Source organism: Cyprinodon tularosa, unplaced genomic scaffold (genome assembly GCF_016077235.1).
Source record: "Cyprinodon tularosa strain WSP-4 unplaced genomic scaffold, ASM1607723v1 ctg413, whole genome shotgun sequence".
NCBI lineage: Eukaryota > Metazoa > Chordata > Actinopteri > Cyprinodontiformes > Cyprinodontidae > Cyprinodon > Cyprinodon tularosa.
The window spans coordinates 19,402-44,891 of record NW_024039134.1 but is presented as its reverse complement, the minus strand read 5'-3'; the positions used below and the strand labels follow the sequence as shown (position 1 = coordinate 44,891).

General features: G+C 40.8%; 1 protein-coding gene across 1 annotated transcript in view; it reads right to left on the bottom strand.

Moving 5' to 3' along the window:
* kcnh4b (potassium voltage-gated channel, subfamily H (eag-related), member 4b) overlaps positions 1 to 25,490 on the bottom strand; it is a 45,310-nt gene that overhangs the window by 6,354 nt on the left and 13,466 nt on the right. Inside the window, exons 7-13 of the mRNA XM_038298732.1 lie at positions 23,816 to 24,010; positions 21,183 to 21,382; positions 20,769 to 21,018; positions 20,461 to 20,675; positions 13,365 to 13,403; positions 10,755 to 11,143; positions 9,998 to 10,089 (exon numbers count right to left, since the gene is read on the bottom strand). Of these exons, the coding sequence (XP_038154660.1) occupies positions 9,998 to 10,089; positions 10,755 to 11,143; positions 13,365 to 13,403; positions 20,461 to 20,675; positions 20,769 to 21,018; positions 21,183 to 21,382; positions 23,816 to 24,010 (1,380 nt within the window). The remainder of the gene's footprint in view (positions 1 to 9,997; positions 10,090 to 10,754; positions 11,144 to 13,364; positions 13,404 to 20,460; positions 20,676 to 20,768; positions 21,019 to 21,182; positions 21,383 to 23,815; positions 24,011 to 25,490) is intronic.

Sequence of the window (25,490 nt, the reverse complement as noted above, 5' to 3'; positions counted from 1 at the left end):
CCATACTGATCCACATCAATACATTAATAAAACGAATACTGATGCAATTATATTGATGCTAAATAAAAACAATGATCCTTCTCCTCAGCTTTTAGATGCAGCCTAATTTTAAAATTTACAAGACACCAGGAAATAGCGAACCACTGATGTATTATGATGTATTATGCCTGATGCCTGTGAAAACAGAGAAAAAAAATGGCAAAATCATATTCGAGTTGATTGTCTTTAATTATGAGTTGCTATAAATGTCAAAAATGATGTCTAATAGACAGAGGATAGTGCATATCAACTCAAGACTTCTGAATTGAACTTAATAGAAATAGCAGATTTAGTGATGTTGGGAGCTGGAGAAAATCCCATCTTTCTCCAGCAGAGTCCGCCGTGGATCCTCTGAGGGAGCCTCCTGCACAGCTGCAGCTCATCTAGATCATCAGAGGATCCACTATATAAGCTGTCTTCAGACCTTGCCTCAACGCCGCAGTGTTGTTCCAGTTGGTCAGCGCTAAAGCCTAGATCTTTGAGTATCTCCATGACTTTGAATCCAGGTTGGATTCTAACCTCTATCTCTGTGTTTCCAGGAAACCCGTGTCTCCTCCGTGAAAGCTCAGGAAGAGCTAACCTGCCGAGCCGACCCTCTGAGCCAAACCCTGAAGATTCTCTGTGAACCTCCAAGCAGCTCTGGACCAGAGCTGGGAAACCAAGGCTAAGGTCTGTTCAAGCTAGATGTGAGATGCTGAAGCAGCAAACGGACTCTGCTGATAAACACCTCTCCAGAACCAACAGTGACTCTCCCAAAGAGAACCTCAAGAACCCTCAAGGTACAATCAGAGCACACTTGGAAATCAAATCCTGTCAGCAGACCTTAACCGCTCTGTCTCTCACGCAGACTCCGGTGAAACCAGAACCCAGGCCCGGACCTGTCTTCAGTATATTCTGTGTGTTGTGCTTAAATAAACGTGTTTAACTTTCATCCTCGTGTCCGTCAAGTGGTGTTCTGCATTACTGGGTCTCCATTTGAGAACCCATCATGACAGAACACTGCGGCCAAACTCAAGGCCCAGCAGATCACCTCACCCGTCGTTTGGAAGAACAGGATGCTCAACTACAAGGACAATCCCAAACGCTCCGTGAGTTATACCATCTCGTTGGAACTCATAACCAAATGCTACAGAGTTGTGCTAACTTCCTGAATAGCGCTAATGCTGCATCTGTTCAGCAACCATTTCCGGGTCCAGTCCCTCCCCCGAGGTCACAACCTGTGTCGTCATCAGAGTTCCGCCCTAGTCTTCCAGAGAAATTCTCCGGTAACATGAAAGATTGCAAAGGATTTTTATTCCAGTGTCGGTTGATTTTTCAGAACTCACCTGGTAGCTTTTCCACAGATCACAAGAAGATAACGTTCATTCTTTCTCAGTTAACAGGAAGAGCCTTGGAATGGGCTCAGGCAAGATTTGCCACTGACGACAGTTTAAATTGCCGTTTTTCTGACTTCATTGCTGAATTTACCCAGGTTTTCAACCAGGAAACTGACCAAACTATTGATTCCAGAGCTCTTTTCAGCCTTAAACAAGGAAATTCATCGGTGGCAGATTTTTCGATAAACTTCCGGGTTAAGGCGGCAGCTTCCGGATGGAACCAAAGCGCCTTGAAGGGAGCCTTCTTCATGGCATTAAACGAACAGATTAAGGATGAACTAGCAACTCTCGACGAACCAGCTTCCCTCGAGGATTTAATTCGCCTTTCCATTAGGCTTGATAATAGGATTCGAGCCAGAAACAGTTCTAAGAAGCTGAGTAATTTCTCTCCTGCCTCTCTTAATGTGACTGTGTGTTCTCCCTCTACAGAGCAGATGCCCACTCAGAAGTCTAAGTCCCAATCTCTACCATTGCCCGTTCAAGCCTCTCATTCTGGGGAAAGGGATTTCGAACCTATGCAGGTGGGACACACTAGGCTCACTCCAGAGGAGAGACAGAGGCGTTTCCTAAGTAAGCTATGTATCTACTGTGGCGAGAGTGGACACTTCATCGCCACCTGTCCGGAAAAATCAAAAGCCGGGGCCCGCCAGAGGATCTGAGGAGTCTGGCGGGCCAAATTAACACTATAAAATCTCCTCGTTTGTTGCTGCCTGCCACACTCTTCTGTGATAACCAAAGTCTCTCTTTCTCCGCTTTCATCGACTCAGGCTGTGAGCGTAACCTAATCGACTCTAACCTCGTCCAGCAACTCCAGATTAAAACCGTTCCTCTCTCTCAGCCTCTCAGTGTGTCCGCCATAGATGGAAAAAGACTCCACCGTGTTACCCACCAAAAAGCATAACCCTCACATTAATTGGACTAAACGTCTTTTGGAATCATGGTCCACCATGTGCCACGAAACCTGCCTTCGTTCTGCTGCCCCTATGTTGGGGCCTCCTAGTGGTGGGGGGGAGATGGACGCTCCCGACCTTTCTTCAGTTCCCCCTGAGTACCATGACTTAGCCCCTGTCTTCAGTAAGGTCAGTGCGACGTCCCTACCTCCACACAGACCATATGATTGCACCATTGAACTTTTACCTGGTGCACCCCTTCCTAGCAGTAGATTGTATAACATTTCCAAGCCCGAAAGAGAAACAATGGAAAAATACATCAACGAATCACTAGCTGCTGGAATAATTCGCCCTTCATCCTCTCCATTGGGCGACGGTTTCTTCTTCGTGGGCAAGAAGGATGGTTCCCTGAGACCTTGTATTGATTATCGAGGTTTAAATCAGATCACAGTTAAAAACAAATACCCACTGCCTCTTCTCGCCTCTGCTTTTGAACCTGTACAGGGTGCTACAGTGTTTTCCAAGCTGGATTTAAGAAACACCTATCATCTCCTCAGGATACGAGAGGGCGATGAATGGAAAACTGCCTTTAAGACACCCTTGGGTCAATTCGAATACCTGGTGATGCCCTTCGGTTTAACTAACGCTCCTGCCTGCTTTCAGGCTTTGGTTAATGATGTTCTCAGAGATTTCCTCAACGTGTTTGTATTTGTGTACATTGATGACATTCTCATCTATTCCAAGGACCTCCAGGAACACAAGAGACATGTCCGTCTTGTTTTACAGAGACTTCTGGAAAATAAACTGTTCGTGAAAGCCGAGAAGTGCGAATTCCATCAACCTTCAGTCACCTTTTTGGGGTTTGTGCTCGAGGGCGGCCAGGTAAAACCTTCTGATGACAAGATCAAAGCAGTTTTAGACTGGCCAGTTCCTGAAAACCGAAAACAGCTACAGAGGTTTTTAGGGTTCGCTAACTTCTATCGTCGATTCATCAGAAACTACAGTCAAACCGCCCTTCCATTAACCTCTCTGACTTCCATTAAACGAACTTTTCAGTGGACTCCCGAGGCTCAAGCTGCTTTTGAGAAACTCAAATCCTTGTTTTCTAGAGCTCCCGTTCTGATACAACCTGACCCAACAAAACAGTTCATCCTAGAGGTGGATGCTTCTGATTCTGGGGTTGGAGCGGTTCTCTCCCAGAGGCTCGACTCTGATCAGAAGATACACCCATGTGCTTTCTTCTCTCGCAGACTCTCTTCCGCAGAACAGAACTATGACGTGGGTGACCGAGAGCTCCTGGCTATTAAGTTGGCGTTGGAAGAATGGAGACATTGGCTGGAGGGAGCTGAGCATCCGGTTCTTGTGTGGACTGACCACAAGAACCTGGCTTACATCCAGTCAACCAAGCAGGCAAATCCTCGCCAATCCAGGTGGTCAATCTTCTTCTCACGTTTCAACCTTATCATTTCCTACAGACCCGGATCCAAGAACGTGAAGCCCGATTCTCTCTCTCGTCTCTACTCCGTCGATCATCCAGAGACACCTGAACCTGTCCTTCCAGCTTCATGTACCATTGGAGTGGTCAATTGGGAGATAACGGATCTTATCAACTCTGCCCTAGCCACTGAACCAGATCCAGGTACCGGTCCGCCTAATCGTACATATGTCCCATCTTCTGTCAGGTCCCGTCTGATCCAGTGGATGCATGCCGCCAAATTCACCGCTCATCCAGGAGTGAGTAGAACAGTAGCTCTCATCTCCAGGCGCTTCTGGTGGCCCACACTCCACAAAGACGTAAAGGAGTATGTGTTGGCTTGCCCCACATGTGCCCGCAACAAAGCCTCACACCAACCTCCTTCAGGCCTGCTTCAACCACTACCTGTTCCCTCGCGTCCTTGGTCCCACATTGCCATTGATTTTGTCACCGCTCTCCCTGTCTCTCGAGGTATGTCCACCATTCTAACCATTGTTGATCGTTTCTCGAAGTCCTGCCATCTAGTACCCCTCAGGAAACTTCCCATGGCCTTCCAGACAGCCCAGCTACTTATTAAACATGTTTTCCGGCTTCATGGCATTCCCCAGGAAATCCTATGGACAGGGGTCCACAATTCATCTCACAGGTATGGAAGGCTTTCTGTTCTGCTCTCGGTTGCAAACCATCCCTCACTTCAGGTTACCACCCTCAATCCAACGGCCAGACAGAACGAATGAACCAGCAGCTGGAATCCACCCTCCGCTGTCTCACCTCCAATAACCCCGTGGATTGGAGTCAATACCTCCCGTGGATAGAATACGCCCACAACTCTCTCCGATCTGCATCCACTGGACAGTCCCCATTCCAGGTCAGTCTCGGATACCAACCACCTCTTTTCCCCGCAGATGAGAGAGAGATATCGGTGCTGTCCGTCAATCAACACATCCGTCGCTGTCAAAGGATTTGGAGGGAGACCATCGCCACACTCAACCAGTCGTCAGAGTCAATTAAACGTTTCGCCGACGCCAAGAGACGCCCCGCCCCCGAGTATTCTGAAGGCCAGGAAGTGTGGCTCTCCACTCGAGACATCCCCCTCAAGGGGATGTCTCGAAAACTCTCCCCGAGATTCATTGGACCCTTCAAGATCTCACGAGTCATCAATCCCTCAGCTGTTCGTCTCCAATTACCTCAGTCCCTCCGAATCCACCCTACATTCCACGTCTCCCAGATTAAGCCCGTTTCTTCGAGCCCTCTGTGCCCACCGTCCGACTCCCCACCACCCGCCCTGGAGGTCGATGGCCATCCGGCCTTCACAGTGCGCCGCATTGTAGACTCCCGTCGACGAGGTCGCGGATGGCAGTACCTCGTCGACTGGGAGGGCTACGGACCGGAGGATCGTCAATGGGTCCCAGGCTCGTACATCCTCGACCCTACTCTTATCGAGGAGTACGAGCGTTCCTGCCCATCTACCTCTTCCGCACCGCCAAGGGGCGGTCGTTGAGGGGGGGGTACTGTTGGGAGCTGGAGAAAATCCCATCTTTCTCCAGCAGAGTCCGCCGTGGATCCTCTGAGGGAGCCTCCTGCACAGCTGCAGCTCATCTAGATCATCAGAGGATCCACTATATAAGCTGTCTTCAGACCTTGCCCAACGCCGCAGTGTTGTTCCAGTTGGTCAGCGCTAAAGCCTAGATCTTTGAGTATCTCCATGACTTTGAATCCAGGTTGGATTCTAACCTCTATCTCTGTGTTTCCAGGAAACCCGTGTCTCCTCCGTGAAAGCTCAGGAAGAGCTAACCTGCCGAGCCGACCCTCTGAGCCAAACCCTGAAGATTCTCTGAGAACCTCCAAGCAGCTCTGGACCAGAGCTGGGAAACCAAGGCTAAGGTCTGTTCAAGCTAGATGTGAGACGCTGAAGCAGCAAACGGACTCTGCTGATAAACACCTCTCCAGAACCAACAGTGACTCTCCCAAAGAGAACCTCAAGAACCCTCAAGGTACAATCAGAGCACACTTGGAAATCAAATCCTGTCAGCAGACCTTAACCGCTCTGTCTCTCACGCAGACTCCGGTGAAACCAGAACCCAGGCCCGGACCTGTCTTCAGTATATTCTGTGTGTTGTGCTTAAATAAACGTGTTTAACTTTCATCCTCGTGTCCGTCAAGTGGTGTTCTGCATAACTGGGTCTCCATTTGAGAACCCATCATGACAAGTGATATTGGCAAACATTGTATCATCATCCAAATCGATACAACATCACAATGTCATTAGTAGCTGGTGATTTAAACCATTATAAAATAAGCCTGAATCCACATTTATTGTTTTGTAGCAAGAAATCAGATGAGCGAATTTAGAAAACTATGCATCTTCATTGCTCATTTTAAGCACACTATCAGCCCTTTTTACTAAATCAACAATACAAATTGCACTCACTGTACAACATGCCGAAGCTAACACGCTAATTTCAGTCCAGGATATACAAGCAATATGCAGTGATTCTTGGCTCAAATTGCAGATCTCTCAAAATTAGGTGGCTAAAGTAATAAACAATGAATTGACAGACCCTAATAAGACTCCCAAACTCCAAAACATTATATAAACATGCTGCAAACAGAAAGCTATGCTATTTCCTCTAGATTTAATTCACATAAATGTAGGGCAATATGCAAAGAATTCTTACTGAATATATTTTTGATACTTTAGTTAAATATGGGAAAACATTGTCAAAGCTGATATTTACTTAGGAGCCCTAATTTAAATGATTTTATTTCAATGACCAAATTTCAAAAACTCTGGTTATTTTGTTGGAACAAAAGGCTTTCTAACATTACACCAGAGTTTGCAATTAGGACGAAAAATATACCAGCTAAATAATGACAATGCATGATAACTTGTATTTGTACTTAGGGTTAGTATCAGTTGTATCAGGTAGCGATTTAGACTGCTATGTGAATTGAAAATAAAACAAAACACATTTTCCGAGCTTACCTTGGTGGTAGACCAGTAAGGGTACCCAGTAGTCCACCACTGAGGTACAATACAGTGTCCCTCAGTAGACTATCAAATACTGTTCTATCTCAGTAAACAACTACAGGGGAAAGCAGCCATTGAAATACTAAAAAGCATAAAAGTTGCTAAACAACTTAAAGGAGAGGTTCATAAATATCCACATTTCCCTGCTGATTACTCTGCATTCATTAGAGACTGGATCACGAAGGGCTGTGCAGTCAAATCTCCTGAGGACGACATTGACCTCAATGATGGAAAAATGTGGTACTTTTTTGACTATAAGCATCCTACAAATTACCAACATTAAGCTACCAGCTGCTTCAGCACCCATAACTGAACAACACTCTGCTCTGCATCATCAATAGATTCAGGTAAGAGGAGGTGGCTGTCAAAGAGGATGCCGGTAAAATGTTTTACCAAGTGAGGCACCAGACAAGGATGCAGAAGTTCTCTGTGTTCTCTGTTGACCCTCTGGTGACATCAGGCAAGACCTTACTGAGTATGAGAGTGCACATACCTATTACCTTCAATAATTGCCCTGAATCTGATCACTCAGAAGATGAGGCACTGTCCTTGCCTTCCCTATGAACTGAAAGACATCCTTGCTCCAGGAGGATTTAGGCTCACTAAGTGGGTTTGCAACAGCCGCTCAATCCAATCTGCTCTCCCTGCTAAGGAGAACCGAGGAGCCAAGGGAAACAGACACTCTTGACCTAGACAAGCTCCCTGTCAAGCGAGCCTTAGGATCCTGTTGGTGTTGTTGTAGAACGACAGTTTCAAATTCAAGATTGTTCAAAAACTAGATCACCCACAAGAGGAGGCATCCTCTCTGCAGTTGGCTCAGTCTATGACCCGCTGGGAATTCTTGCACCAGTGGTCTTAAACCCTAAAGTGCTCACATAATATGCGCCCGGAAAATGAGCCGACCGTCATAGCGTCTGCAGCATTTATGCACTGTGTGACTTTCCCTCCATTATGGACGGCTCCAGATACACCACACGAGGAATTTGAAAACAGCCAATTACAACTTTTTTAAAGCCTCTTCATGCCGTCCAATAGCAGCACTAATTTCTTTCCAGGAGTTTTTCCACAATTTGTTGATAGTAGTGGTATTTATGAGCCAAATCACAGGATCACTAGATGTTTACATTTGCGAGCCCTGGCCAGTAGGAGCAACTGCTCCCTCGCCATGTTTTTTAACACAGATCTGTACACGTAGTTAACAATGTTACTAGGTATCAGATGTCGAAACTCTTTCCACACGGATCCCACACAGAGAGGTGTTGAAGCCTAAAATTATATAATTTTTTAGCGTGGACTTCGCAGACGCGTCAAGCATAAACCACACTTGACAGGTTCCTCCAAGAACTCTGCCATCTCAAGAGTGTTAAGGCCATTCCCCGACACCTTGTCCAACAATAGATGAGCTGGATGGAGAACCTTAGGAGTGTCTTGGAGTTTCAAACCCAAAGGCTTTGTGGATGCATTTTTCAATCAGTGCATCACTCTGTGGGATGCTAGCCAAGAGGGCTTGTGTGAGGTGGAAGCCATAATAAAGGGCCATCCAATAACCAAGGCTTCTGATGAACCATCTGACCTGAAAGCTCTTACTCCAAACCATCTCTTGCCCCTCACTTAAAGTTTTTCCTACCACCAGGTTTCTTTGAGAAAGAGGACTACTCCCACAGGAGAAAGAAACAAGTACAATGTATTGCAAACATATTGCAGGAAATGACAATATCTTCTTCAGCACCTGGACGGGTGGTAATGAACTTGTGCAACTCAGTCAACTTCACTCAAAGGAGTTGTGGTTCCAATCATTGATTATCCAAAACTCCTAGGTCCTAGGCAAGATTGCTTAAGCGGTTCCTGGTAAGGTTGGTCTGGTGAATTGAGTTTGAGTAGTGGTAAAGATTATCCTCCTTTTGTGTGTAAGTGTTGGTGACCTCTGAATCTAGTTAATGTTTTTTTTATTTTTGTCATTACACTGTCACAAGTACAGAGTTACGAAATGAACTCTCTGCATTTAACCCATTCCCTTGGGAAGCACTGGGCTGCCATTGTGAGCTGCCCAGGGAGCAGTGTGGGGGTCAAGGGTCTTTGCACAGGGACCCAGAGTAGCAGTCTGAGGGAGCGGGGCTTGAACTCAAAACCTCTGGATTCCAAGCTCAATGCCTCAACCACTAGGCCTCCACCCCCCATGATTAATGATTATTTGGTTTCAAATACCTTTTTCTATTTTGGTCTTGTTTGTTGTTGTTTTTTGTGGCAATTGTCTATAGTTGGAAGATAAATTTGAGGCCAGCATGTAGGATCCAAAGTACTCAAGGCAGTGTTTTGTTGCCATATGGTTGTCTTGCAGATTGGTATTTAGTTACAAAAAATGTTTATTTTCTTGGTTATTCAGGTGACTATCTTTACATTCATGACTTAATTTTGAGGCTGTGTTTTTTTGTTTTGTTTTTTTTTTTAAATTGGTTTTGAATTGTTGTTTATAAATTAATGTAGCTCCGCTTTAAAAGAATCATAGATTTCCTTAACATGCAGACCAGGAAGATTTTCTGGCAGGGTTGGTGGAAGTGAACTCAGAACCATAGTTAAAAAATGTGTCAATATAGTAAAATCATGTATGATAAATATAATCTATAAAGTACAATGGTTATGTTGAGATGGATTGGTATGAATTTAAAATCCATTTAGCTCTATTTCTGTTCTAGAAACCACTAATTGTCCTCAGCAGTAGAAATAACTTACCCTCCACAAAAAAACAAAACGCATTTACTAAGGAACAATATCCTTTCTGCTAAAATTTGCATTAACAAACATTGAAAACATCTAGTCAACCTGGAAAGACTTTCCTACTAGACATGTAGTTTACAAGTTGAACTTTCACTGCTAAGAGTTTTGGGGGCTTCAGTAAAGTAAATTTAGATGGACCTCGTTTGACCTAAAATCTACACTCACCCTAGAAATACTGCTATGATCAGTAAAAACTAAAACACACTTAGGACCCTGTTCTTTCCTCATTTGTCCTTTAACATGTTCTCTGACTTTGTGGACACCTGGCAGTCTGTTATTTCTGCTGCGCTCTCAGATTTCCCCAGAAGGATGCAGGTCTGCCTCAAATGCATCAACAGTGTGAACTCTTCGGTATACCTCCAGGCCATCTGGCCTTCAGGTCACCCTCCCAGCTGGGGGTGGTGTGTCTTACCTTGGTTGATGCCACCTGTTCTGGAGTTAGGCTTGCTGTGCTCCACGGTGAAGTGGAACGTGTGCCCGTTGTCTTCGATGCCATCTACAACCCTGATAGGAGGGATGAGATGGAGAGCATGGGTTAATGTTACAGTAGAGCTTTTTCAATTATCATCAGAGACACAAGATGACCCAAGAATGTGCCATGAGAGCTGCAGCTGGCAGAGGCCCATGTGGGTTTCGATGTAATGAGTTGAGCCAAGTTTTGATGAGATGAGATATTTGAGCTCTATGAACTAGCCCTTACCCATATGTGGAGCTTCCTTTGTAATGCATTATAGATACAGATGGTGGGGGCAGCAAGACAAGTTGCTCTAGTAATGAAATACAGTGGCATCTCCTGTAATAATTTATGTAAGATAAATCCCATTTACATTAAGGAAACAATCCAGATTTGTACTATAGAACCCCTGTTTTGATGGCATTGAAAGACTTCATAGGATCTTAGAAATGGCATTTTTCATATCTTGCCACAAACTAAGGATGAAAACAAGGCTTTTTGGTCAATTCTGGCATATTGTACCCTAGTACTGTTACGTTAACATCCATTGTCTTTTAAATATAATGTTTTAAAATTAAACAAAATTAAGAAATTCCATTGTAACCCTCTGAATGTCTCTCATGCTTCTTACAAACTCCATTGCTCTCAAAAGACAGTAAACCAAAATTAACCCCATCCTTCAAACCTTAATGATTAAAAGTAAACATAGATATACCTGGGACTAAGGTCTGGTGGTGGAAAACATGTGACTGTTGGGATAAGCAACTTTGCCGGCTTTTGGTCAGTCTCCGACTCTCCCTTGGCTGTAGTTGAAGACTGAGATGGAGTGGATATATTGGTGCTGTGTTCTTTCTTTGAAGGTGGTTGAGGTGATAAGCTTTGTCCAAGGAATCCTCGACTGAGGTTTGGTGAACGGCAACGTCTCAGAGCATTGAACTGCCGCAGTTCGTCACCTAACAGGTTTCCCAGAGAGGTACGGCGAACTGGGCTGGTGAAATTAGGTAGCAATAGATTGCGTCTGGAGCGTGTTGCTGGAGAGAGCTGGAAGGCATCATCGGGGTCATCAGTCTTCGTCTCCACAATAGAGGGGAGCTTTGGTGACTGCTAGAAAGGGAAACAATGAGAAGATTCAGTATATTGAACAAATGAAAGAGGTTTATTCTGGGTTTGCTTTTTATGCTTTTAGGCAGTCACATGTATCTGACAAGGTGATGATTTTATTCCCCATGAGAGAAGCACATTTTTCCTAAACAGATTTGGGTGTGCCCCCTTCGCAGCAAAATCTATTATCAAATGCAAGTAGATTTGACTTGATTTGATTACAATCATAAAGACATCCCTGATGTAAGGTGTTTCCCACTGGGCATTACAAACAGCAATTATCAAACATTGTTGAAAAAAACTAAAGACCCATCTCAAACCTCCCTTCATCAGTAAAATTATTGAAAAAGTCGTGTTTCAACAGTTAAATGTCTTCTCAACAATGACCAGCTGCTTTGATGTCTTCCAGTCAGGTTTCTGTGCCACCACAGTACAGATACTGCCCCGATTAAGCTGTTCAATGACATCCGTATAAATTCATGACTCTGAAAGAACTACATTGCTGGTATTATTGGACTTCAGTTCAGCATTTAATACTGTTGGTCACTTAATTTTATTAGAGCATCTGTAGACCTGGGCCGACATTTCTGGTTCAGCACTGGACTGGTTAAAACCCTACTTGAAGGACAGGGACTTTAATGTGTCAGTAGGGAAGTGTAATCATAGACCAGAAAAATCTCATGCAAGGTTCCTCAGGGGTTCAATCTGGGGCCTACTATCCAATGTCTACGTGATCCCTTTAGCTCAGACTATAGCAGACAACAACATCAGTTATTACAACTATGCAGACAATACACAGCTCTACATAACATTGTCACCAGGTGACTATGAACCCATCAGAGGGTTGCCAACTGAATAAAAACAAAACTGGGCTAATAGTCTATTGAGTAAAGGAGGAGAGATCCAGAGTTAGCACACAGCTTCAGCTACCACTAAAACCACCAATTATGGCCAAAATCTTGGTTTTGAGAGAGAACCTTCACAGGCACATAAAGGCAGTTATTGAAGCCTCTTTCCCACTGAAATTAGGGGGTTAACCCAGGTTTTTTAAACACGGGTTGACCTGCTAAAAATCTGCATTTGGCTCCCTTCCCATTGGCAATAAATGCTGGGTCTGATCCCCCGCTAGCAAGCTGAGTGGCCTCTGACCCCTGCAAGTCTGATGATGCCATCACCTAGGTTAGTGTTGATGATGTCACCAGAGCAACAGAACTCACGAAAGGCAACAATGGGAAGAACCATGTCCCTCCAAATCTCTCTTACCAGTATTGTGCCATGTGTATCGAATGTAAGCCAAGTTGTTTTGGCTTTTAGATCAGACGTCACTTTTGCTGTGTTTATTGTTCTAGTTCTAGTTCAAGCCTACTCTATACATCGAGAACTAGAACCAAACATGGAGAAGCAGCATTTAGTTCCTATGCTCTTCTTATCTGGAAGAAACTTTTAGATGACGGTTTTTTTTTTTTTTTTTTTCTTTTTTTTTTTTTTTTGTTTTTTTTATTTTATTTATAAAAAAAAAAAGCTTAACTTCTTTAAGTCAAAGTTAAAAACCCAATTGTTTAGAGCTGCCGTTGACTGTTAAACTGTTATCTGAGGTATTATTAGTTTAAGGTTGTGTTCAAACTGTTTTATTTGTTTTATTATCATGTGCTAAGCTTTATTTGCCTTTACTCTGTTTTGGTTTTACTATAGATTAATTCCTCAAATCACTCCCGAAACTCCCAGTAACCTGCAATCAATAGAGTCAGCAATATGACCTTAGATTTAGAAATCAAAGGAAAAGTTGGGTGAACTTACGGTGCAAGATAAAAAAAATGTTCATAGTTATTGACCCAGTTTGTAAGCTAACTCCTGAGACCGAACTGTACTGTCTGTTCTAAATTAGTTTAAACCTGAAGGGGAAGACCTCACATAGGCCGTCCCACAGAATCCATCAGCAGTGCTGCATGTCCCAGAAAAACAGGAGGGGTTACCTCAAGAAAAAAAAAAACTGCTATAAAAACCTTATGTTATTGCTCCATTTTTGTCTTGATTTTAACTTTGTTTTCAATCAATTGGAAATTTCTTCTGACTCCAAGCAAAATAAGCATAAAAGATTATAGAATTTAAGAAGGCTCTACGACAATGAGTGTTTGGCATATCAATAACACCCTGCAAACATGTTCAAAAAAAGCATATAAGAAAAAGAAATTCAGGCAGGATATTCAATAATCACAAAACTCACATGGGGAAGTCTTGGTGACTTGCAGAATCTATTTAAGCCCTGGAGAGAAAAAAAAAAGAAACAAAGAAGACAAGTTAAAAAAACAAACACTTGTTGTATATTTTAAAACATATGTTTGAAGCATGTTGAACTTCTTAAAAGCATTACTGATCCAAAATATTAGAGTCCTGGCATTTTTTTGTTTTGTTTTATGAACACTGAAATAAAACTTGTTATTTAGGATAAGCTTCAAGATAAACAGATTTGCATGAGATTTGTAATATTAACCTGTCAAATTATATTTTCCATCCAACCATCAGTTTTACCTTAAAACCATGCTGCTGAAATGTAAATCAAATTGCACTTTAGAATCAGGACCAGCTTTAATCTTCAAGTTGTTTGGTACAAGGAATTAAGCCCATCTTTACTATAAATTATAAAGTTTTGGTAAGACATGACTTTTGTAAATACAGTATATTCATACATTGTTCTACAAAAAATAAAGACATAGTTTCACGTAGACTTAAACAACTGTTATTGTCATTTTGTATACAGAGGTGTATACAAAACAATATTGCATTTTGTACAGCTTTCAGGCAGTGAATTAATTTACATTACCTAAAGTGCAGTAGTAATCAAATGTAAATAGTGTGGGAGAAGAAAACATGGTGTAAAAACGCATTGATATGGAAGTTAAGAGCATTTCAAAACATATATATATGGTGCAAATATGCAGTATTTTGGTTTGGTGTTATCAGTGCGATGCAGAGTCTTGATTTAAAGGATTTTTTTAAAAGTTCAGCAGTCTGATGTCGGTGGGGAAGAAGCTGTTACAGAATCTGCTGGGCCCGCATTGAATGCCTGTTTCCTCAGGGCAACAAGGTGAACAGTCCTTTGTGGGGGTGTGAGGGGTAATTGATGAAGTTATGGGCTCGGGACCCGCAGAACTGAGATGAAATGTCTTTTATGTAGGGAAGACGAGCACAGATGATCCTCTCTGCTTTTCTCACCATGCTTCTCACCTTCATCCAGTCTGAGGAGCTGCAGCCTCCACACCACACAGTGGGACAGCTGGTCAGAATGATTCCTATGGTGCTCCTGTAGAAGGTGGTCAGGATGGGTGGGGGCAGGTGGCCTCTCTTCATCCTCCGCAGGAAGTACATGCACTTCTGTTCCATTTTTTCCAGTGAGGTGGTGTTTACATTCCAGTTGAGGGTGTCTGTGATCTGCACCCCACAAATGTTGTGCTGCTCACCACCTCTACAGCTGAGCTGTTGATGAGCATTGGAGTGTGGTTAGGGTGGTTCTTCCTGAAGTGAACAATGATCTCCTTCATCTTCTCCACGTTCAGGATCAGGCTGTTGTCTCTGCACCAGCCCACCGGCTGCTCCACCTCCTCTCTGTAGTCCTGGTCGTTGCCTCTGATGAGTCCCACCGCCGTGGTGTTGCCTGCAAACTTCAGAATGTGATTGGTGGTGAACCTGGAGATGCAGTCGGGTGTCAGAGTGAACAGCAGTAGGCTCAGGATGCAGTCCTGAGGGGAGCCTGTGCTTAGGAAGATGACATCAGAGGTGTTCTGTCCGACCTGGACTGACTGAGGTCGGTTTGTTAGGAAGTCTAGCAGCCAGTTGCAGATGGGTGAATTGAAGCCCAGCTATTCCATTTTGCCTATCAGATGCTGTGGGATGATGGTGTTTAAAGCTAAACTGAAGTCCAGGAACAGCATCTGCACGACGGTGTTCTTCTCCTCCAGGTATGCTAGGCTCAGGTGAAGAGCAGAGGAGATTGCGTCCTCAGTGGAGGGGTTCCGTCGGTAGGCGAGTTGGAACTGGTCGAATGTTGGGGGGAGACTGGAGACGATGTGTTCTTTACCAGCGTTTTGAAGCACTTCATCATGATTGGAGTCAGTGCGAAAGGCCGGTAGCCATTAAATCAGGTGACCCTGTTTAGAAACCTTGAAGTAGAAACAAACGCCACTGCGCTCTGTAGCACTGATCTGAAGGTAAAATTGTAAACAGTGTCCAGAATGTGTGGGGTCTCCTGAGATGTAAGCTGTCCTTTTCCTGAGCTTGGAGCTGTTGAAGATGGAAGTAAGATCTGCCTTGGCAATTCTGTCTGCATACATATCCATCGTTCAGTGTAGTTTGGACACAGTTATGGAGGAGAACTGGACATTGTTACACCTTTTTTTTTTTCTATCTGCTGCTTATAAACAATTCTCATCATTGTAAATTACTATTGAGTTAAAAAAGCTAATAATCATCTTCCCCCGCAACATTTACTTAGTTATCTATTTAGCTATTCACCTTCCTCTTAGGAAATGTGATTTATTTCTGTCATAAAATTTTCGTTTCCAGTAGCTGAAATGTTCAATTGGCTATTGAGCGCAGAGTTTTAATAGGCAGTGAGTCACAGAAAAATTATGAACTGATAGCAGTTTGCTTATTAACTCCCGTAGATGGCTGGTTTTATAGGGTTTGTAATAATATTTTCTCATAATAATTGTTATGAATTCAACTAATAAAAGTAAATGAACCTATAGAAAAAAATAGCAACTGGAAGAAAGGGAAATTAAAAGTTACTGAAGACGCTTCAAAGTTTATTTTTCTTAGCATCAGAATGTGTGGACTTTCAGGATGGGTCTATGGCACACTATTTTTATATTTTTTTGGAAGAGTGGGGGATGCACATATGTTCAGGAAGCAATTTAAGTCAAACCATTCACTCAATAATATTTCTAAAGGTAATTGCTTAGAGCTTTTAGTTAATTTTTCCCCTGGTGCAAGGCAGAATTAGTTTCAGTTGATAAGCAATATGGAGGGTAATTAATTTTTTTTCAATGTTGCAGCCTTTTTCGAATGAGTGAAAAACATTTAGCTAGAGCCGACACAGACACCCACACCACAGCCTGTTGCTGGAGCAGTCAGTGCCAAACGGTTCTTTGATGCAAGAAAGCATCAAAGTTAATCCCTATAGCAAATGACTGGGTTTAAAAATCAATGTTGAAAAGAAAAATAAAGATTGCATCAGTTTAGACGGTGGTGTGCCATGAAGAGGATCTCTAAGCCCGTTAAAATGGGGACACATAAGGAAATTTTATCATTATAGTTCCAGGACCCTTAGGCATCCTGGAATGATAATCTTCCTAATATAGAATATTGTCATAAAATGACTTTACATGACTGCTATTAGAAAATGAGACACTTAAACCACAGGAGTCCAATATAGTAAAGTAGGTTTGCATAAACTATTTTCTGGTAGTGGTTTTACTCCTCACTTATCATGTGCAAACAATCTCATTTGGGGCATGTAAACTGTTCTGCTTTAGCATATACATAACAAAATGACTCCTAAAGTTTGAATGTGGGATTTTAACAGTTGAATTTTACTTAATGTATGCTAGTGAAATCAGACTGTGAAGCAGGGTAGTTCTATGCAGAATTAAACTGAAAGCTGTGGTTTTATTTTTATTAAAGTACAGGCAATAACCAGACCAAAATCTTGCAACGAGGCAAATTTTCAATGAAATAGAACTACAATATATGAAACTGATGCATTTAAATATAGAATTATATTTTAAATAATATTTATTTTTGCAAAATCAGTAATATTCAATAAATAAATAAATTACTATTAATTACTTCATAGGTCTGTCTTTCAAACATAGCACAGAATACCGTCTCTCCTTTACGTTTTTTTTTCCTTTTGTTTAAATTCTCTCAATTTGTTGTTTTTATTTTTACTTTCCACTTTGAGGCTTTTCATACATTCCCGAAACGTAGCTTAAGTAACTTATAAAAGCTTTTAGCATGTTAAAAAAGAAAAAAAAAGTGCTACGAACTGGTGAGATGCAACTCCAGTGTCGTTACACTTAAGGCAATGAAAAATAGATTTAACTTACTTTACAGTTTCAGCGTAATTTGTAAAATAAATAATCACTACCACTACTGATGCCTTCATACTAACAGCATTTTAAAGCTAATCACTTTTACCTATTTAGGGGGCAGCTGTGAGTTGATTAAGATAAGATACATTTTAATTCAAATAAATCTCTAAATTATCTTTTTAGGTGATTACAAAAATATAATATAGACAAAGCGTACAGGCCTATTTTTTTTTTACCATAATGTTCTGATTTCTGTATAATCATTCAATGATTACTATTGTTGGAGAATCTCCAGGAGCGTAACTATTTAACTATTTGGCTGTATGTGTGTGTGTGAGTAGTTTTCAATTTCTAAACACTCTGAATTTGATCATTCTTTGCTCCGTTGGTTCATAACGAACACACAGCTTGTTATGAACCCTAAGGTGTGAGCGAAGACTGTTACTGGTGAACCACCTGGAGAACGCTCACTGAATCAAAATTTTCACTGAAAAAAGCCTGTTGAATATTTTATTTTTATTCAAATGAATGATGAAAATAAACTTCTTTATCACTTTTGCATGCATATACTTGGTGGTCATCTTGTAGTTACATTAGGGTATCAAAATATTGAGTTTCAATCTGCTTTGTAGCCCTCATTAATACAGCACAAGCTGTCTGTCAGCCTGACTGACAAAAAGGCATTCTCTAATTAGCAAACCCATCACAGATGTCTCGTTCTTTCCCTTCCAAACGCAAAAGAATAAAAAAAAGTCAAGGGAAAAAACAAAAACCCAAATTAAACTAATAAGCAACAAACATTAATAATGGGCACAACCAGAGGGGATCAAGAGAAAAGCCTGATGAACTAACAGACTTGGATGAGTTTTCAGGAAGTGTTGAAGAGAGAGTTGTCACTTGTGTCCATGGATATCTCACTGTTGATGTGTTTGGGGTTTTAGAAAACACATTAACTTATTGTATTCTATATCAGCTGCTTACACACTTAAGTATGACAGTTACCAGAAATAAGATGTATTATGGTTTTAAAATGCTATGGTTACGAATCCATATAGTGAGGTGCCTAAAGTACTGCAGTAAAAACAGTAATGCAGCGTTGCCCCTTTACCCAGTTTTTGGGGCACACTGCCAATCCGCCAACTTAAAGAAGACGGGTTTCTCCTTCCTTCATAAGGGGACAAAGTATTTACGGTTATTAAAAATGATCTTAAAGAGGTAACAGTGTTCATAATTTACCGTCCCTGCTTTGTCCTGGTTTCTGTCTAAATAAACAGTCACGCCACAGCGTGCTGGCCATAGAGTAACTGTTTGTAAAGCTATCACTCTTTCATTCTTTCAGATTATTAGAACAAACACAACCGCGGAAGAGTTTTCTGTCTGGCTCAAACCCTTCAATAGTGATCCTGAAAAGGTTAAGAGCTCTTTCTTTGAAGCAATTTATGATTTGCTGTAAAGTTGAGTGGAGGTTTTTAGAAAACAAAACAAAGAATTGAATAATGAACTGATTGGGAGCAGGTGTGGACAGAGGAATCTAGAAGGAGCTAGGGAAAGAGACTAGCACAAGGGGGCAACAAAGAGTAAACAATAAATAAAACAAAGCTTAAATATATCAAAATGGAAAAGAAACCAATGATCAATAAAACACAGAATAACTTAAATCAAAGTGTAACTGAGAACTTACAAAGAAACTTAAACAGAAGTCCACAAAGGGGACTTTGACAGCCACTATCTTGTCTTAACACCTTATAGACTGTCCAGTGTGCTGCAAAAGTTTCCAGCGACTCACAGATTTACACTAAACCTTGTAAACCAGCCGTCAGGCTGAATTATAGGTCATTTGTCTGGTTTATTAGAGGTTTTATTATTAGAGGATTACATTACGCTTATGTTGCAATGTCTTGCAATGGACAGTGTAAGCTTTTATGATGTAAATTGATGCAGGTTCTTGTACTTATGTAGGCTTTTTTAAATAACTGTTGGTATAGTATATACTGTATGGACAGTAATGGGAGCCACATCCTGGCTGTGTGTTGTGCCATCCTGCTGGGCTTTGGGGAAACAATATGCCTGCCTGACAGTGGCACCCACTCATGGTAATTGGACTTTGGTAGCTGTGGCAGAAAAAGAGTCACGTAAAAGTGACAAAGGCACCTTAGGGGGCAAAATTCTGTCATTTAAAATATCCTGCATCCTATCTTACGAAGTGCGTATGCAGTGTGTTTGTTTGTGGGTGTTTCACACTCTTAATGTGTTTATTTATAATGTCTCTATATTGAGACAAACAATACAAGGGGTCATGTTTTCTGTCAGCTATTTTATTAGTTGTAATAAAAAAGAAAATTGTGAAACTTGCTGCAAAGCATTAGAAGCATGATTATGCCTAAAATATGCCAATCAATTGAAAATAACCCCCCTTCAAGCCCACAAGGAATAGAGGGTAACAACAATGTATGGCTTGATCTAAAGTTAAAACTTTAGAATAATTTTTAAATGGAGGGAACGCATGTGCAACATAAGAAACTTAATCTAAGGAGGCTTGTTTTTTTACATTAAAGGGGATAAAAATAAGAATAAATAGGGGTGTTGAGATCTGATCCAGACTATTGGATCAGGGTCCTGCTCAGAACATACTGCACCATCACCAGTTGAAGATGCACTGTCTAATTGTTGGCCATGCAACCTCAACATGCATCCTTTTTGACCTGTTTATGTATAAAATGTGATCTGATAAAAATGTCATTAAAATCCGTCCATAACTTTTCAAGTATATTACTATATGCAACAATGTTTTAAAACAAATTAAATGGACAGTTTTGTTCTACTTTTTTTTTTTTTTTGCTTGGTTAATAAAAAACTGAAACAATTGATTCTCATTAGATTTGTTCCAGTTTATTTTTTTTTTATTTTTTATTAAAAACAAATTTTTGCCTTCTCTGCAAAATTCTGTTTAGTAGAAAGATGCTGAGTGGGTTGTAACCTAGGAAAACCCCTGGCCACGGTGGTTGGTTAGGATAAAAAGCTAATGTCAAACCTTGGAGCCAAAGAAGAGATTTCAGGACCGAAGTCAAACTTATGATGAAGGACACTCAAATATGATCACCATTACTATTATAAGTGTGTTACTCTGTGAGACATAGAGGATGATTTTTCAGTTGCAGGGGTTCCGTAAAAGTAAGGGCTAAAACTGGCAATTTGAAACATAAATTGTGCTCAGTTAGTGTAAATCAGTACCTCATCCTGGCTGCCTTCACGTAGGTTGTAGGTCAGGTTGTTGTGGATGTCGGTGGTAAACACGCTGCCATACTCAGGGTAGAGCTCCAGCACCTCTCTCAAACCACGAATGCTTATGTACTGGAGATCACAGTAGGTGAGAGCCTTCACATCTGCATCTGTCTTTATCACCTGGTCTGTTCCAGGCAGATCAGATCCGATCAAATCCCCTTTTCCTAAAATACAAAGCATTAACAATAAATGTCCTGCTCTTATTTGAAACTTCTAAATTAAAATAAAATTCTTCATAGATTTGGTGTCAAACAGACCTAAAATAGCCAGCACCATGTTGTCCTTCAGCACTTCTAGGGAACCAGAGCAGACAAAGTAATTGGCATGCAGAGCATCACCCTGACGGATCAGGTACTCCCCAGGTACACAGAAAGAGGTTTTAATGTGAAGGGAGAGTGAGCGCAGACAGCCACGGCTGGCCCCCTTAAAAACTGGCAGCTGAAGGATGTCCTTATTCAAATGCATGGCGATGTCGGCCCGGAGCTCATCTGGGAAGTCATGGAGGAGCTGGGGACATTTATTGCAATAAGGTCCAGAGTTGTTGCAATATTTTAAATCATGGGTGAAATAGTTAGGAAGGGATTTCACAAAAAAAAGAAAGAAAAAAAATTAGATTCTTTTCTTGAAGTCATTTAAGGACACCATCTCACAAAATCAAAAGAGAATCCTACCTCGTTGGCATCTATGCCGTTGTTGACGGACCATGTGGTCTGGAAGTACTCCAGCATCCGCTGTTTAAGCTGCTGGGGCAGACGGTGAACACGAATGAAGTCCTTCATGTCGTTCATTCGCGTGTGGTAGAGAGAACGGCGTGAGTACATGCGCTGGATTATAGCCGTCACATTACCAAAGACAACAGCGTGCATCAGAGCTGTGGCAGATGGAGGCAAAGAGCACAATAGACAGTAATGAATGAGGCCAGGCTGAGATACACGAATAGGTAAACAAATTAGGTGGAAATTAGCGTCTTCCTTAGTCCAATGACTTAATGTAAGCTACTGCATTAAAAAATGTACTTTCAGCATTTATAAATACCAAACATCACCTAAAATATTTTTTAGAAAACAGGCACAGAAATAAAAAGACAAGGCCAAAAAGAAAAAACACCTTCCCCACTGAATGATCAGGGTTTTTTTTGCTTTTGTTTTGTTTATTTACCTTTGGCTTATTCTTTTCTATTTCATACACAACTAATCATGAAGAAAAACATACTTTCTGGCTCTAGCAATTTAGCAAATTGAATAATAAAAATAAACCAGTTGCACAAATTATACACACCATTGTTTTGGTGAAAGGATTTTGTGATGTAAAAAACAGGATTTCTTGATAAGCAATTGTATCACGTGCAGTTATACCATGAACAAAACCAACTTTGATGTATAACATATTAAAATGTAAAAAAAATACACTGGAAAAAAATCAAATCTAGATAAGTCATTTTTTCTTAAAATAAGATGCATTTGTTCTTGGATTGAAGAGGTAAAAGAGACATTTTGGCAATGGAACAAGACAATTTACACTTAGATTAAAAAAAAACAGAATTGGTTTGTCTTATTTTAAGTGCATATTATCTAATTGTCTTATTTTAAGAGTAAACATACTCATTCCATTGGCAAACTATCTCATTTACCTACTCAAATTAAGGGTAAATACACTTAATTTAAGAAATTTTTACTTATTTCTAGATTGTTTTTCCAGTGTAAAAAAAGGTTACAACATCATGTGTGAATACAACAACAAAGATAAAAATAAAAACAACAACATGCCCTCAAACTGGGGTGCTCTAATCCTGCCATCTATTGATCCTTTCCTGCAGCCTTTACATGCATCTCGTCTGAAACACACCAGAATAAATTCCCTCATTGGCATGTCATTCAGCTTTGCAGGGAGCTGTTTGCTAGCTATTTGATTCACTTGTGGACATTCCCTGTCCACAGCTCTCTTCAGATGTGGCTATCCTAGTAGCCAACATTGATAATGTGAAACAAAATCTTTAGCTGTATCAATTTAGAAACCTATTATGGAACCATCTTTAAACTACTTAAAAATGTGTTAGAAATATTTTATTTATACTTTGTTTGTGTTTCATGGGTTGTGTTCTAATGAACTATTATGATGTATAATGTGTGATTCATCTTTTATTAACTCTTGCTTAAGGTCATGCAATGGACGGGTTGTGAAGGAGGCCTGAACATCCTCTATCTCATGCTGGGTTGTAAAAGAGACCTGAACAGCCTCTATCACATGTTTCTTCTAAACATGTGTTCTTGGAACAATTCAATTGTAAAACAACCACATGCTTTGTTTTAACATATGTGCTGAGGTTTAAAGTAAGATCGTTTTGTTTCCCTTTCTCTTTAGTTAAACCTCAGCTGATGTAATTAGGGAATCCCCTTCTTCAATAAATAGCAAGGAGAAAGCTGAAGACTGCAGAGTGGGGTGGAGATTGTAAACTCCGCAGTCTCCTTCCTATTCTCCTCCGAGTAACTAAATTATTGTCTCTGTGCCTTCTTTCTTTCCCTGTATGTATGTATGATGTTTTAGGTGCTTAGACCTGCCAAAATGTAAAGAAATATAAACTAAATGTTTAAGACATTAAAACTAAATTAACCAATTATTAACAATATACAACGAAAGTTAAATTTATTGACTGATTATTTTTGCTTTAACTAACTAATTAACACTCATTATTTAGGTTAGTTGGATTTTTTCCTGAAAGTAATCTCTAATTTTAAAAGAGAGATCCTTTTTACATCACAACTCAACGCTGCCTTCCTGCCCTTTATATGAACCTCATACTATTCTACAATACCTGATTTACTCACACAGTAACCAAGTTCTTCTGTTGGCATCCTTTCATATGTTTTCTCTGGATTCTGATAAGTAATGTACCAAGTTCAATGATATGGGATAAAACTGTTATCCCAAAAGTATTTTTTGTACTCCAAATAAGTTAGTCAATTTATATATCTGCAAACATTTTCATTTTAACTTTAGAACATTTACTGGCTCATTCATCGATAGGATTATAACACAAAATTCCTGCTTTGTTTAAATCACCAGTCTTGCAGGCAGTTAATAAACCAAATACAACCCTCTGGGCTGTTTTATGTATCGTTGCTAACTCAGCTAAAATAATATTTTTCTAAAATATGACTGATTGTGTGTCATTTCCAAACCCTGCCAAGCTGTTTGTCTTAACCCCCCAACGCCCTTCTAAATTTATTAGACTGCCATGCCAAACAGAGATAGAGCTATGTTGCACTGCTAGAAAGAGACGGAGACGACCTGATGTCAAACCTACCACCGATGAGCATGGTGCAGATGGAGAATATCTTCTCAGCGTCGGTGTTGGCACAGACATTACCGAAGCCCACACTGGTTAGGCTGCTGAGGGTGAAGTAGAGAGCAGCGATGTAGGAGCTTCGGACCGTCGGGCCGCCCACTGTACTGTTGATGTATGGAGTCTCCAGACGTTTGCCCAGTTCATGGAGCCATCCTTTAGAGCAGATTAAAACATTTTTAGAAAGATATTCCCCTCTATGCATGTTGGTCAGTTAAGTGTATGATGTTTATAAAAGTATGCTGAGCAAAACAAATATATTTGCCAGCTTTTTTATGCGAGTATTTTCCAAATTAACAACATGAACAGTAATACCAGGCTGGCTTTTAAAACTGGATGGCTTTGGTATGCCATGAACCGTAACATTAACTTTCTCATTGGGGACAAATGTCCATGCTGGTTCTTTGCAAGCTCTTGAAGCAGTTGGGGGACAAAATGCATCTACTCACAGACCCCATCCTCTTTTGCTGTGGCTCTCCAGTAAGGTCACATCAGGGAGAACAAAACAACATAGCTAAATTTAGTTGATTCCTTAACCCCTGCTCAAGTTAAGTAGTCCTAGAGTCTAGTTAAAACGTAGACTGCTGTGAAACAGACTGTAATATTCTCTCTGAGTCTCCAGGGGTGACTCAGACTACATCTAGAACCAGAAGACCAAAAAGGACAAAAGTCTTCTTGTTAGGCCTTCAGGCCACAGAATCACCCAGCAACACAGCCTAGGCTAGGCTTTCCTGAGCTTTGGAGACATTTCACCTTACTAAAACAGAGATAAACAGAGGTTACAATCATGGCTAAGTTATGGAAATATTTTCCAGCTAAACACTAAGAGTTCTTATAGTTTATTATTATTATTCTTTAATATGTTCACTGTTGTGTAAAGCATGGTGACCAGAAGTCCCCGATCTCCATAGACAGTCCCAGTTTCGAACCACCTGTACCCGGCTAAAGCTCTCGCCAAATAATTGCAAAGCCCAGGTAAGCACGCTTGACCCCTTTACTCCCACCCTCACCCCTTTCTCCCAAACCAGAGACACAGTTTTAGTTTTCTCTAAATAACACTATCAGTTTATTAATCTTAGGAAATACTAACAGTGTGGAGAGGCACATTCCTGGCTTTTACACTTGGAGGAGGGATCTAACAAGAAGCTAAAGGTGACCACTAACTGACATGTGTTGAGCTAATGTTTATAAAGCTAAAACACACTATATTTCACTAAGGGCTTAAACACTAAAAAAAACACTAACCATCAACATTTATGCATTTCCTGATATACTCATTACATTTGATTGCCAAAATATGACCTAAGAGTTATTTAAGATAATTCTCCTCATGCCTATGAGCTACTTGGAATATAAATACCTTGGAATTTTAATTGATGGCTACCTCACTTTCAAACCTTTTATTGATAAACTTGTTAAGAAATTAAAAGTTAAGCTGGACTTCTTTCGTAATAAGACATGTTTTTCTTTTGGAGTAAAAAAGGGCCTTGTTTCTGCGAGATTTTTATGGGTCTTAGATTATGGTGACCTTTTTTTTATAAGAATGCTGCTTCTGAGGCTTTAGAGTTAAATTCAAATCAGACATCTTGGTCTTAACAAATTACAACTTGACTTTAAGATGCAAGTTTAGTCCTCA